This window comes from Globicephala melas, chromosome 8, assembly GCF_963455315.2.
Source record: "Globicephala melas chromosome 8, mGloMel1.2, whole genome shotgun sequence".
In the NCBI taxonomy this organism is placed as follows: domain Eukaryota; kingdom Metazoa; phylum Chordata; class Mammalia; order Artiodactyla; family Delphinidae; genus Globicephala; species Globicephala melas.
This window is the reverse complement of record NC_083321.1, coordinates 62728858-62741729: the sequence shown is the minus strand read 5'-3', so window position 1 is coordinate 62741729 and position 12872 is coordinate 62728858. Positions and strand designations below refer to the sequence as shown.

General features: G+C 51.0%; 1 protein-coding gene across 4 annotated transcripts in view; it reads left to right on the top strand.

Moving 5' to 3' along the window:
* Positions 1–11511, top strand: part of ME3 (malic enzyme 3) — a 279475-nt gene extending 267964 nt beyond the window's left edge. For all 4 annotated transcript variants that reach the window (XM_060303875.1, XM_030835867.2, XM_060303874.2 and 1 more), the window contains 7 exons: positions 2049–2146; positions 2640–2753; positions 4395–4500; positions 5085–5227; positions 5785–5958; positions 9797–9895; positions 11274–11511. In XM_060303875.1, the coding sequence (XP_060159858.1) occupies positions 2049–2146; positions 2640–2753; positions 4395–4500; positions 5085–5227; positions 5785–5958; positions 9797–9895; positions 11274–11435 (896 nt within the window). In that variant the 3' untranslated portion in view covers positions 11436–11511. The remainder of the gene's footprint in view (positions 1–2048; positions 2147–2639; positions 2754–4394; positions 4501–5084; positions 5228–5784; positions 5959–9796; positions 9896–11273) is intronic.
* The last annotated feature ends 1361 nt before the right edge of the window (positions 11512–12872 follow it).

The window sequence follows — 12872 nt, the reverse complement described above, 5'->3', positions numbered from 1 at the left end:
CCTGCCTCTCTTTAGTTGCAACAGTGTTTATTAATATTTACTCTTGAGCACAGGAGTACTAAGACACACCCCAGAGGATCCCCTAGGCGCAGATACAGTCTTCCCTGTCCCTAGTTTCCCCTTGGTTCTCAGGATGAATAACCACAGCCAGTAAAGTAACCCTCTTCTTTGCCCACTGGTTTTGTGGCAAATGGCCAGGTGGCAGTCTCAACTTCCAAGTCAATAGAACCATGTTGGGAATCCTAATGGAAGCATTTGTCTCTTTGGAACCAAGACCTCCAATCCAGAGAGCACAGAATTGAAGAGACAGGAAGCAAAAACCCTGCAAGTGATTCATTAGGTGAAATGGTGAGAGGAGCCATTCTCACTTCAACATTTTGATTTCCAGACCCAAGTATTCTGGCTGTGGAGAAAAAGCACGAGGTATTGTTTGCTAAGTCAAATCACGTATTACATCCTATAAGATAGACCCTCACCATCTCCTCAACTGAGTCTTAAGTCTTCAGGAGCCCATCCTACTGATCTATTAGGTCATCTGCTCCTGGGCGGTAGAGTACGTGTTAAGACCACTGAGTTCCGTGGGTGTGAGCCTATTGCAGCACTTCTATTAAAATGAAATGAATTCCTTGATTAGAAGCCTGGAATATATCAGGATGGTGACTAGGCATTTCAGACGTGCCCAGATGATGGCACTGGCAGAACATTATAGACAGGGAAAGTCAAGCCATATCCAGAAGCTATGTTTATTCCAGAGAGGACACATCTCTTCCCTGTCTCTAATGGAAGGAGTCCAGTGTAATCATCCTCCTGCTGGGTAGATAGTCCTCCCAGAGGACGGTGCCGTAGCAGGAGCTCCACATTGGTCTCTGCCATTGACAGCTCAGTCATTCAGCAGTAGTAGTAGCAGGCAGCCTCCGTGAGGAAGTCCATGCATAGCCTCCATCCCTGCCACCATGGCTACTCTCTATGGAAACTGAGCAAACCCTAGATGGCGTGGGAAAGATGCTGACTGACATGCACAAGCCATGCCATTTTGTCCACCTGATTATTGAGAAACTATTCTCATTCTGCCCTTTGGTGAGCTTTCACGTGGGGCACAAATACCTTCACACCCTGTACCTATTCAGAGAAGTCCATTCGCAAACCCTTCCCTAGACTTCCTCATCACCAGTCTTACTGTTTGGTTCTAAGTCCCTGACCATCTAGCTAAACCATTAACAACTGCCCACGAATCAATGTAGGTCTAGCCATCTCTTGGACCAAAGTGGACAACATAATTTACAACGGGAGGTCATGTCCATTGGGAAGATTTACTTCACTATTTCCCTTTAGGGTGAGCTGTTATTAGGGCTGTGAAACTGCAACCGTACGCTTCTAGTGGATGCCAGCATACTGTCAAGAACAATCTGTAAACCAACAATCTGTAAACCTTGGTCAGCTGGTCATAGGAATTCCTAGTGAGGCCTTAGGTGTGGATTGAGGGAGAGGAAGAGTAGTTGTCAAACTAGTCTGAGCCACCTGCTCGTGCAGCTTACCTGTACCTTCAGATGTATTCAAGCCATTCGATGCTGGTTATGCTACTGGGCATAACCTTATGACTTGCTGGATAAGACAAGCAGCTCAGGTCACATGGTCATGTAATGTTTCATAGATAGTTTGTGGCCTCATTTTTAATATGCTTTTATCCATTTACCCCTTAAACAAATCATTCTCTGAGGCTCACCCTTCTTTTTGGCTTCCCTTGTATTTGTCCTTGTTGTTTCATTTATGAATGATGGTGGTAGCAGCACCTGACCCTCTGATCCTCTCTCCCAGGGTAACAATCCAGGAGCTATTTCTCAAACTAACAGTTATCTGCAAAAGAGTGAATGGAGAGTATCACGCAAAAGAGAGTTGCTCGACAACCTGCGTGCCTACAGGGCTGACCTCTGTATGGGCGAGGGAAAGTCGCTTGTTCCATTACAGGTTCTAGGTGTGGGGAACTCTGCCAAGGGTCTAGGGGGTGGGACCCGGTGGCCAGAGGGTGATCTCCGTCCACTCTGTTGCAGGCACAGCCTCCGTCGCCGTGGCAGGGATCCTGGCTGCTCTGCGAATCACCAAGAACAAGCTCTCCAATCACGTGTTTGTTTTCCAAGGTGCTGGTGAAGTAAGTGCCCTCGGGGGCTCTCTGCTGTTGTTCCAGTAGGAGAGTAAGAATGGGTGGAGGGGCTTCCCTGGTGGCGCAGTGATTGAGAGTCCGCCTGCCGATGCAGGGGACACGGGTTCGTGTCCCGGTCTGGGAAGATCCCACATGCCACGGAGTGGCTGAGCCCGTGAGCCATGGCCACTGAGCCTGCGCGTCCGGAGCCTGTGCTCCGCAGTGGGAGAGGCCACAACAGTGAGAGGCCCGCGTACCGCAAAAAAAAAAGAATGGGTGGAGGAGCCGCAAGGAGGAGCGGTGTTCTGGGCTTCTGAGGAGAGGAAACAGCACAGATGCGTTGTGATCATTGCAGCTGCCTGGGCCCCAACATTTGGGTGTCTCAAGGCAGGGGCTTAACTGGGCCTCCTGGGAGTAGTGGGGGAAGAAACGAGGATCTTCGTGAAGCATCTGATAAAATCCTGAGCAGCCTTTGCCTTTTGTCTAAACACCCACCTCGCAGGCAGCCATGGGCATTGCCCACCTCCTTGTCATGGCCCTAGAGAAAGAAGGCGTACCCAAGGCAGAGGCCACAAGGAAGATCTGGATGGTGGACTCCAAGGGGCTCATTGTCAAGGTACTGTCGGTCTGGAGACCTGGAGGTTACCTGATATCTACAGCCATTGGAACTGGACTGGAAGAGATCTCAAGGGGTAAACTGCTCAGACAGAAGAGAGAGCAGGAGGAGGGCAGTGTCCTAATCCCCAAAGCAAAAGATTCATCCCAAAGTAGCCTTAATTGCTCTTGTCCAGAAGCTTTGAATGTGCTTGCAAATGTGTGTATGTGTGCTCTTTCCAGTGTCATCGCCCCCCACGTCCTGCCTTGTACTCACCTCTAGCCACGTTGAATCATAATTCTCCAAAAGTAACATGCTCTCTCTCTTCTACATCTTTGCATATTTTGTTTCTCTGCCTGGAATGCCCTTCTCTTTTTTCACACGCCCACTCACAGCCCTCAACCCCATCTGTTTCCTCCCTGTCTTCTGTTACCTCCTTCAAGCAGCTTCCCTGAGCATCTGGGTCTCAATTAGTTCCCTGTGTTTATGGTCATGTAGCCTTCCGCCCTTCATATATTACACTTATCCCGTGATAGGGCTGTTGCCCCTTTACTTGCCTCCCTCCCCGTGAGGCTGTATAGTCTTGATGTCAAGGTCCTGCGTGTGATAAGTACATAATTGATGTTTGAGGTATGAATGAAGGAATGAATGAGAGAGACAGTCCAGCTTCTGACTGCAGTGTGGTGAGGGGCACAGTTGGATGACCTCCTCCCTCAGGACTTCACTCAGAGCTCCATGTTTTAATCCTGAGATTTCACTAACATAGACTGTGACAGTGAGAGCCTAAAAAAAAGACAAGAGATAGGAACACGAGGCTCTCAACCAAGAATAGTGGAGAGCCCCCTCTGAAGCAACAGACCTTCCTATTGTTCCCTATAAGGGCAGATTCCCACCGGAAAGAACTGGGACCTGGAGATTCCTCCTTCTGCCCCAGATCATTCCAGAGCACGGTCCAGGCACAGGTGGAGGCTGCCACACTTGCCTCTTCCCCACGTTTCAACATCACCTTTGCTCACCCTATTGAGCTCACCCCTCCTCAAAGATCTCTCAAAGCTGGTGTTTTCACTCTGGTTCTCGTGAGGCCAGCTGACCCAAAGGAGTCATCAGAAACGTTGACCAGCCTGTCACCCACTGACTCCTATTTGAAGAAATGGAAGGAATCTGGACCCCATTGGGAGCAGCCAGCCACTACAAGCCTGTCCTGGATCTCAGCTTATTATTTATCGGGAGGTTAATGGCTCTTGTCAAATACATTCAAATTAGCGCCCTGACCCTGGGTGACTCAGGCCCCCATCCCTCAACTGGGCCTCTGTGCTATATGTCTTGGGGCCAAGAGTCTTGGTCCAAACTCAGGCATTTCCTTGGAGCCTTTCTGTCCTGGCCCAGGAAGCCATGACCCCAGCAGCTCAAGGAAAGGCCTTACGGGTTCTCCATATGTGGTTTGGATTAAAGAAATACACACACACACACACACACACACACATTTAAAATTCTTAGATTGCATCGTAGATTTTGATCAAAAGGACAGGGCCCAAGGTTCTGACAGCTCAGACCACAGCACAGGGCTCTGCAGGGAATGCTCTTAGAGTACACAGATGCATCCAGGCACTGCCCAGCGGTTCTCACCACCACAGCTGTATCATGTTCTTCCTTTCCCTGCAGGGGAGGAGCCACCTGAACCATGAGAAGGAGATGTTTGCCCAGGACCACCCTGAAGTGAACTCCCTGGAGGAGGTGGTGAGGCTGGTGAAGCCCACGGCCATCATAGGTAGGAGGAGGGGCGACCCACTGCCCAGCACAGCTAATCTTCTTGACTTGCAGGTGAAGACTGAGGCTCAGCGAGGAGGCATAAGCAACCCTTGGAAACACAGCTCTTTCCCCTCATTTCCAATTCAATGCTACAAACTTTTATTGGGTTATTACTGTATAAGAACCGTAGAACTAAGGCGCCAAGCTGGGCTGCGTGATGCAGAATTATACAGTAGAGTGGAAAAGCACAGGCTGGTCTCTCTAACCAGGATGACATGAGCACTCCTCCCCCAAGGGGGGGACCCTGGCATCACTCCCTGTCCTGCGGGAGCAGTCCACTCTAAAGGACAGTGGCCAGGCATGCTTCACAGGTGCAGCTTAACTGAGCTGGGGCCTGCAGTGGACCAGTGGAATTAACAGGGGGTCTCAGCCAGCTCAAGCAGGGAGACCCTTTTCTCCTGTCCTCCCTCATCCCTATGGCAGATGCCATCCTCAAGACTCCTGAGTCTTCCGTGTTGTACCTAGTTCCACCACCACCACCAGGAGAGGAATGGGGTGTAGATAAAGAGTCGGCACCCCACCACCTCCCCCTTTTCCCCATAGGTGTTGCCGCCATTGCAGGAGCCTTCACGGAGCAGATCCTGAGGGACATGGCCTCCTTCCACGAGCGCCCCATCATCTTTGCCCTGAGCAACCCCACCAGCAAGGCCGAGTGCACGGCTGAGAAGTGCTACCGGGTCACCGAGGTCAGCGGGGAGTCCTTCCTTCCCCGGGCTGAGAGGACATAGTAACAGTAACCATGAGCAACCCTATGAGGGTGAAAAAAATCCCCACATTGCTGATAAGCAAACTGAGTTTCAGAAAGATGAAGTAACTTGCCCAAGGTCACAGAGCTAAAAAGGAGTGGAGCTGGCCCTCAAACCCACGTCCGGCTCTAAAGCCCAGGCTCTTACCAGTAGGCTTTACTGCTCAGGGTTCCCCTAACATAGAGCTCTGACCAGAGCTCGAGGCGCTTGTGGACTCTAGGCCATTTGCACACCTGGCTTGCCCTCCGGGGAGGTGACAGGTTAAAAGCTACACCTTCCCCGTTCTGTGGTTTTGTGGCTGTCAGGTAACTCAGTGGGAGCTGAGCTTTCTGGTCAGATGAACAGCTGTGCTTTCAGCACCTGCAACGTCCTCAGCACAATGCTGAGCATTTAGCAGAAGATGAGGAAGGGGTCAACTTTCGGGAGACACGACTAGGCCACCATGACCCCTGAAACCTAGCTCCAAGCTCTGTCTCTGGTTTTCTTCCTGCCCCCAGGGCCGAGGGATCTTTGCCAGTGGAAGTCCCTTCAAAGACGTGACTCTGGAAGATGGCAGGACCTTCATTCCCGGGCAGGGAAACAACGCCTACGTGTTCCCTGGAGTGGCTCTGGGAGTCATCGCAGGCGGGGTCCGACACATCCCGGACGGGCTCTTCCTCCTGACAGCAGAGGTATTGCTGTCCCCGCTGCCCCGAATACACACCCCAGAGGGCCTGTGAGCTCCACTAGCTCCTACACTGGGTCCCCAAAGATTCCTTCTCTTGTTTCTTCTACCTACCCGCTCCAATCCTTCAGTGGTTCCCCAAAGTGCTTGAATGTCAAGCTTCTCTCAAGAGCACCTGGAGGCTTGAACTCTGAAAACACACACAGGCTTTTTAAGGCAGGGGCGGCAGGGGAAGGAATAGTCAGTGGGAGGGGTGCTGGCAGGAGGCGCTGGCCGTGAGGGCACGTACCTTGTACTGCACCCTGCCTCCCAGCAGAACCCATATGCATGCCAAGAACGGAGATGCCATCAAAACCACCTGAAACCGTGGGCTCACCGACCGTGACAAGCAGTAGATTTTTCCAGCCATGGGTCTTGGCAACGTTACTGGGTAACTGGTAGCAAAATGAGCCCCACTAGGGCTTCCCTGGTGGCGCAGTGGTTGAGAGTCTGCCTGCCGATGCAGGGGGCGCGGGTTCGAGCCCTGGTCCGGGAAGATCCCACATGCCACGGAGCGGCTGGGCCCGTGAGCCATGGCCTCTGTGCCTGCGCGTCTGGAGCCTGTGCTCCGCAATGGGAGAGGCCACGGCAGTGAGAGGCCCGTGTACCGCAAAAAAAAAAAAAAGCCCCACTAGGGCAGATTTCTGTAAGGAAGAGGATGGGTTGCATGTCAGGTTTGCCTGCTCTGAGTACCCATGTCTTGAGCACAGATGGGGGATGTGGGTGTGCACCTGCTCCAGGCATCGTATCAGAAAAGCTCCCACAAGCGTTCTTTACTGGGCATGGTGAATTGAAAACAAGGAAAGGATTTGTTAAGGATGACAGCCCACATTCATAATAATAGTTGTTAATAATAACAGTTACAGTGGCTGCCATTTAACAAACGCTTACCAAGTGCCAAGCACTTCACATTTATCTTCACTCTGCGGAACCAAGGCGTAGAAATGTTTTTGTTGAGAAGTTAAGCTAATCAGAACTATAAACAAATATTAAACATATTTATCCCCAGTGGGCTCCAAAGGCTCTGCTGTGATTTCTAGCATGTGTCTGCATTTCCCCCTCACCACGGCACTGGTGAGAGCCCCAAACCAGCAAGCCACAAGAAGGGCTTCCAGGCAGCCCTACCCAGCCCTGCTTCTGTGAGTCCCACAAGGAACTGTCTCATGCACCAAGTTCCTTCTTCCTGTGTCTGCTGAACTTTTCTCAGCCTCCCCCAAGCCTTGTGCACACCAGCTCTGGTTTCATGCTGCAGTTCTCTGTCCCTCTTACTTGAGTATTTTGCATTTGAATGGAGGTGGTGGTGTCCTGTGACCATGGGCGGAGCTGTCTGAAACCCCCATTGGATGGGAAGAGTCACTTCCTGCTTGGAGTTGACCCGAAAGCAAATTCCCCTGTTGTGCAGAAACAAGGTTGCTAAAGCCTTCCTATGCAACCCCCAGAAACATCTGCACAACCCACAGCCTCTGCTATGGGACCTTTCAGCTCCATCTTTTCATGAACCGTGTCCATGAAGTAAACAGGAACCTCCCCTCAATCTACTTCTCAGTCACTTGCTCTGAGCAGCATAAGGCCCCTCCCCTCCAGGAGCTGACAGTCTGGTCTTCAAAGGCCTGGCAGGTTATATTTCTCAACAGGGGGTTTGGTTTGGTTTGGTTTGGCTGGTTTTTGTTTTTTGATTTATTTTTGGCTGCGTCGGGTCTTAGCTGCAGCGAGCGGGCTCTGCATTGTGGTGCACGGGCTTCTCTCTAGTTGTGGCGTGCAGGTTTTCTCTCTGTAGTTGTGGCACGCAGGCTCTAGTCGAGGCACGCAAGCTCAGTAGTTGTGGCACGTGGGCTTAGTTGCCCCAGGGCATGTGGGATCTTAGTTCCCTGACCAGGAATTGAACCTGTGTCCCCTGCATTGGAAGGCAGATTCTTTACCAGTGGACCACCAGGGAAGTCCCTGAAAAGGGTGTTTGTTTTTAAATTAAGATAATTTAAGTTGAAACTGATTTTCCTATGGAAAAAGTAATATAAGTTTTAGGAGACGTACATGCAGCATCTCATTTCACCTTGACAACCCTGTAAAATATAGTGATCATCCCTACGTTACAGACAAGGAAACTGAGGCACAGAGGGTTTGAGTTACGTGCCCAAGGTCACCTGGCTTGTGAGGGATGTGCCAGGATGGCCCCAGGCAATTTGACTCAGAGACACAGCAGAGCATTAGCAGTGCCCAGCATCTCAGAAGTGGCCACACATACCATAATATAACTCGTCACTGCAGGAGAGCCTTTCTAGCTGCAGATCTAGCCATGGAAATTCTGCTTCCCTCTAGTCAATTCACCTTCTACACCTCCACAAAGAGAGGTGTACACCTCACCTCCACAGAGAAGTGTACACTACACCTCACCTCCACAGAGAGGTGTACACTACACCTCCACAAAGAGGGCTCCCTTAAAGCCCAGAACAGGCCATCTCTCTCCTAATTTCAGACCTTTTATGGCTCGTTGGTGCTCCCAGGAAAGGCCAAACTCCTTCACATGGTTTCCATACAAGGCACTTCATCCAAGGCCCTCCTTTCCTCTCCAGCCTTTTAGCCTCCCCCTGCCGTCAACCTATCCCGCCTTCTTTTTACAGTCGTTCTCTCTCTTCCCTCTAAGAATTTGCATGTGCTATTCCTTCTCCTCTCTTCAAGTAATTCACATTTTGTCCTTCAGGTCTTAGCTTCTGTCTTTTCTTCTGGGAAGCCTTTCCTGTACATGGCAGACTGGGCCCTGCCTTCCTCTGTGCCCATATGTCGCCCCTCCTCGAAATCACTATAATCGTTACTATTGTTTGTTCATCTCCACTGACACCAGTCTCCAGGAAGGAAAAGACTGTGGCTTCTCCACCATGGCTCTTCAGCACCTAGCACAGAGCCCGGCATATCGTAGAGCTCAGTGGATGTTTGAATGAACAGAAAGGACAGACAGGAATTTAAGAACGAGGTAGCAGAGCGGGGAGCCCAGGTTCCTAATGTCTGCCAAACTCTGAGGCAAGACCAGCTCCTTTCCCTGTCTGTCCCGGGACACAGAGTTCTCAGAGAGCACTGTGGCTTTTCCCAGATTTCAATTTGACACGAGAAGATTGGGTGGGAGTGCATTCCGAGCCCCATTAAAGCGGCTGTTCTGCCAGGCTGGCTGAGCACCAGTGCCCGAGGCTGGAGGATGAGGCTGGCTGCAGAGAGCTGGCCCTTAGAGACGAGCTCTGAAGCAGGGAGGGAAGCTGTAGGAGAGGCTGTTCCTGGGCTGAATTTATTCAGGTACCGCATAAGGCCCATTCGTGGTGTCACTGGAGAAGCAGCCTTTCTTTCCTCACTGGGGCCGGGGCCGGAAAGGAGAGCCCAAGGAGGCCCGAATACAGAGACACAAGATGGCCTAGGGGGACAGCCCGGATGCTCCTAAGCATGTGGGAGAGGCTGGAACCCGGGAAGCGAGGGACTCGGGGATCCCTATACAACAGGCTAGGTCAGCCGGGGCGGGGGAGACCCCAGAGTCTGCTTTGCAAGTCACAGGTTTATTCGTCTTGGCCTTAGTGATTTTCCTTTAGAATTCAGACAGCTTCATGTTGTTTTAAGCCTCGGCCAGTCTCACGGGACAGAAAGGATGTGTCCTTGCTTAAGCCCAAGCATTAAGCGCCCCTGGGGCCACAAGGCGGCAGAGACAGGAGTAGAAACTGCACTTATGGGCCATGTATGAGGGGCGAGGTGAGTTTCTGGTGTACTGGGTTGGGCTTGCTCTGGGAAGGTGGAAACTCAGCTTGTTCCTCGCTGTTCTCTCTCCCCAGCAAATCGCCCAAGAGGTCTCTGAGCAGCATCTGTCACAGGGGAGACTGTACCCCCCACTCAGCACCATCCGAGACGTGTCTCTGAGAATCGCCATCAAAGTAAGGGACGTCTTACCCCTTACTATGGGGAGTGGGGCCCATCAGCTTCCTCTCTGTGTGACTTTAGGAGGACGAAGGGGGTGGCAGCTGCAGAGACAGGCTGAGCTCCCTGGGCTGCACTGCATGCACCCCAGAGGCTGGGTGACACACTCTTGCCTGTAGCCTGAGCCCCACCTCAACCCCACTCAGGGCAGTTCTGGGAAAGCTCCTGGATTTCCCCTCAAACACCAGGCAGAAAGGTCACCAAAGGCCCTAGTTTTGTGGACCAGAATGTGGGTGGAATTTTAAAATGAATCATAAATGCCCATTTACACAGAAAGGTCAACTTGGAAAGAGCTCAGGCTGCGGGGTCCTAGCTCTGCCAATCAGCGGCAGAGTCACCCAAGCCCAATCACTTCACTTCCCTGAGCCTCAGCAGTTTCCTTCTTCTACAAAGAAGCCAGTAATTCCTCTCTCCCAGAGTTTTGGAGGACATTAAAAGAGAACAGTGGAAGAGCTCTACACTCAGCACCTTTCTGGCCAGAGGAGATGCTCATGCCTCCCCTTTCTCTCAGAATGGCTGGGCCACGGGTGATCAAGTTCAGGGGATATTCTATGTAAAAATGTCACCCACTAGACGATGCACAGATGATGGGTTTTCAAAGAACCAGAACGTGGGGCAGTAAAGACTGGCCTGACATTGATAATTGTTAATCTGGATGATGAATTCATGAGGGTTCATTATACTGTTATTTCTATTAATACACATTTTACATTTTCTATAAGTTTGAAGAATAATTTCAGAAAACGCATTGCACAACAGCACGCACTCCCCATGAGCTGTCCAGTGCAGGATCCAGAGTCAGCCCTCAAGACCAGTAGTGCAGCTTACAGTCCACGTCCACCCTGTCCAGTTCCTTCCTTTTGGGGATATTCAGATTCATCTTCTGAAGCCGAATCTAATACCCAGAGAACAATGTCCAATTCAAGCCACGTTTAAGACAGAAAAAAATATCAGATACTGAACACTTACACCTGCTACCTAATTTTATCCTCACACCATGCCAGAGAAAGCCCTCATGACCCCCACTTTACAGATGAGGAAACTGAGGCTCAGCAAGGATGATGTCACTGCTGAGGACCCACAGGCAGTTGGAAGCAGAGGCAGACTTTGAGGCCTCTTGACCCTGGCCCAGGGTCTATTCCATGGTGTCACAGCTTCCTTACTAGGCAGAAAACTCAAGATCCTTTCTCTCTAGTGGCTTCCTGGGCCTCAACTCATGAGAGGAACACATCTGCTGCTTCAGGGTATATTCCCCTTCCACAAGCTCCCAAGCAAGGGCCTTTAGACAGGTTCCTCCTTAGATCCAGTTCCTCAGTCAAACGTGTTTTTCCCTAGGTCCTCGACTTCGCCTACAAACACAACCTGGCCTCCTACTACCCAGAGCCCAAGGACAAGGAGGCTTTTGTAAGATCCCTGGTCTATACTCCAGACTATGACTCCTTTACGCTGGACAGCTACACTTGGCCCAAGGAAGCCATGAATGTTCAGAATGTCTGATGCAATCTCAGAGGCTGGTGTGGGGCTGAATGAAGCCCAGAGTAACACTGACAATATAAATGGGTTCCAAAATGGCCATCCTTGTCATTGTGTTTTTCCTTTGAACGTTCTGGTGTGAGGGGAGATGCCCAGGCATATGGTGAATGAGAGCCTTGTCCCTGAAGGCCTTGAGTTCACTTTTCTGTAACCCTCCTCAGGCTTCCTTCCCAAGAATTTCTTCATCTGTGAATTGCCAACTATTGGCTAGACTTTGTGGAAATCTAGAGTCCTGCCTGGAACTCTGCCTTTACAGGGTCCGGGGTCTAGTAGAGGAGATGAGATATGCACACAATTCATTTTGCCACAAGGGAGAAAGTAGTAAGTCCATGGAAGAACTGCAGAAAAAGGTCAAGGGTACTCAGAGAAGGGAGAGGATACTTCCTATGAGGACATAAAAGAAGGCTTCTTGGGGGGCAGTGTTTGCACTGAGTCTAAGAGTGAAGGATGGGTAGGGTTAATGGAGAAATGAGGAATGTAAGGGCAGCCACTGGCCAGAAAGCATGGCCACCCATCAAGGAGTTCAGTCCCTGTTGGAGGAATACACAACCTTTAAGACTCAGATGGGCGTGGGGGCTGAGTGGCTGGAGGCAACTCACAAGTCAGAAAGGGTCTCCGTCCTGTGGGCTGTTGAGTGTTAGGCATTCCTTTGTGGTCATTACTAAAAGGAGAACCAGAGAAGTGTGGGTGGAGAGTGTCAGCAAACCCAGAGGAAAGAGGAAGAGAGGCTGTGAGGGGCAAAACACCCTGGGAAGTTCTAGGGAAGACTTGATTTCATGTTCCTGGCTCTAGAACACTCTCTCTCTTCCACCCTTCACTCTCTGAAGTCATTTAGCAAACTGGAGCAGTTTTCTTACAGAATGATGTCAGTCTGTCCTGAGTGTTTCTTAGAACAAGTTCAGTCGTAGCCTTCACCTCCCTCGTGTCCAGCGAGCCCACACCATGGGGCTGGGGAGGGGGGAGACGAGCCTGCAGCCCTCACAACCAAAGACCCTGCTAAATTGCTAACATCTGTTGGCATGGCAGCATCCAGCCTCTAATTTCATTGTATAACACAGGAAGCAACAGTCCATGCCCAGAGACCTACCACTGCCCACCCCCCGCTGCCAGCTCCACTTCAGGTTCCGCACTGCCCACAATGAATAGGTCCTATACGACCACCTCCGTGACAGGCTAGGTGGATGACTGGGATCCTAGAAGAGTAATTAGCAGAGACATCAGTCACCCCTTGCCTAGGTCTTATTCTTCCAACCTCTGCTTCCTTGGTGCTGGTGCTCAGCCAGGCGTATCCTGAGGAAGCATCCCTGTTCTGTAAATCCGTGGACTCACGGGTAATGAGAACCTCTTCAGAAGAGGGCTTGAAGAGTGAAGCTGGAATCTGAACACCAGGGAGTCTTTTAC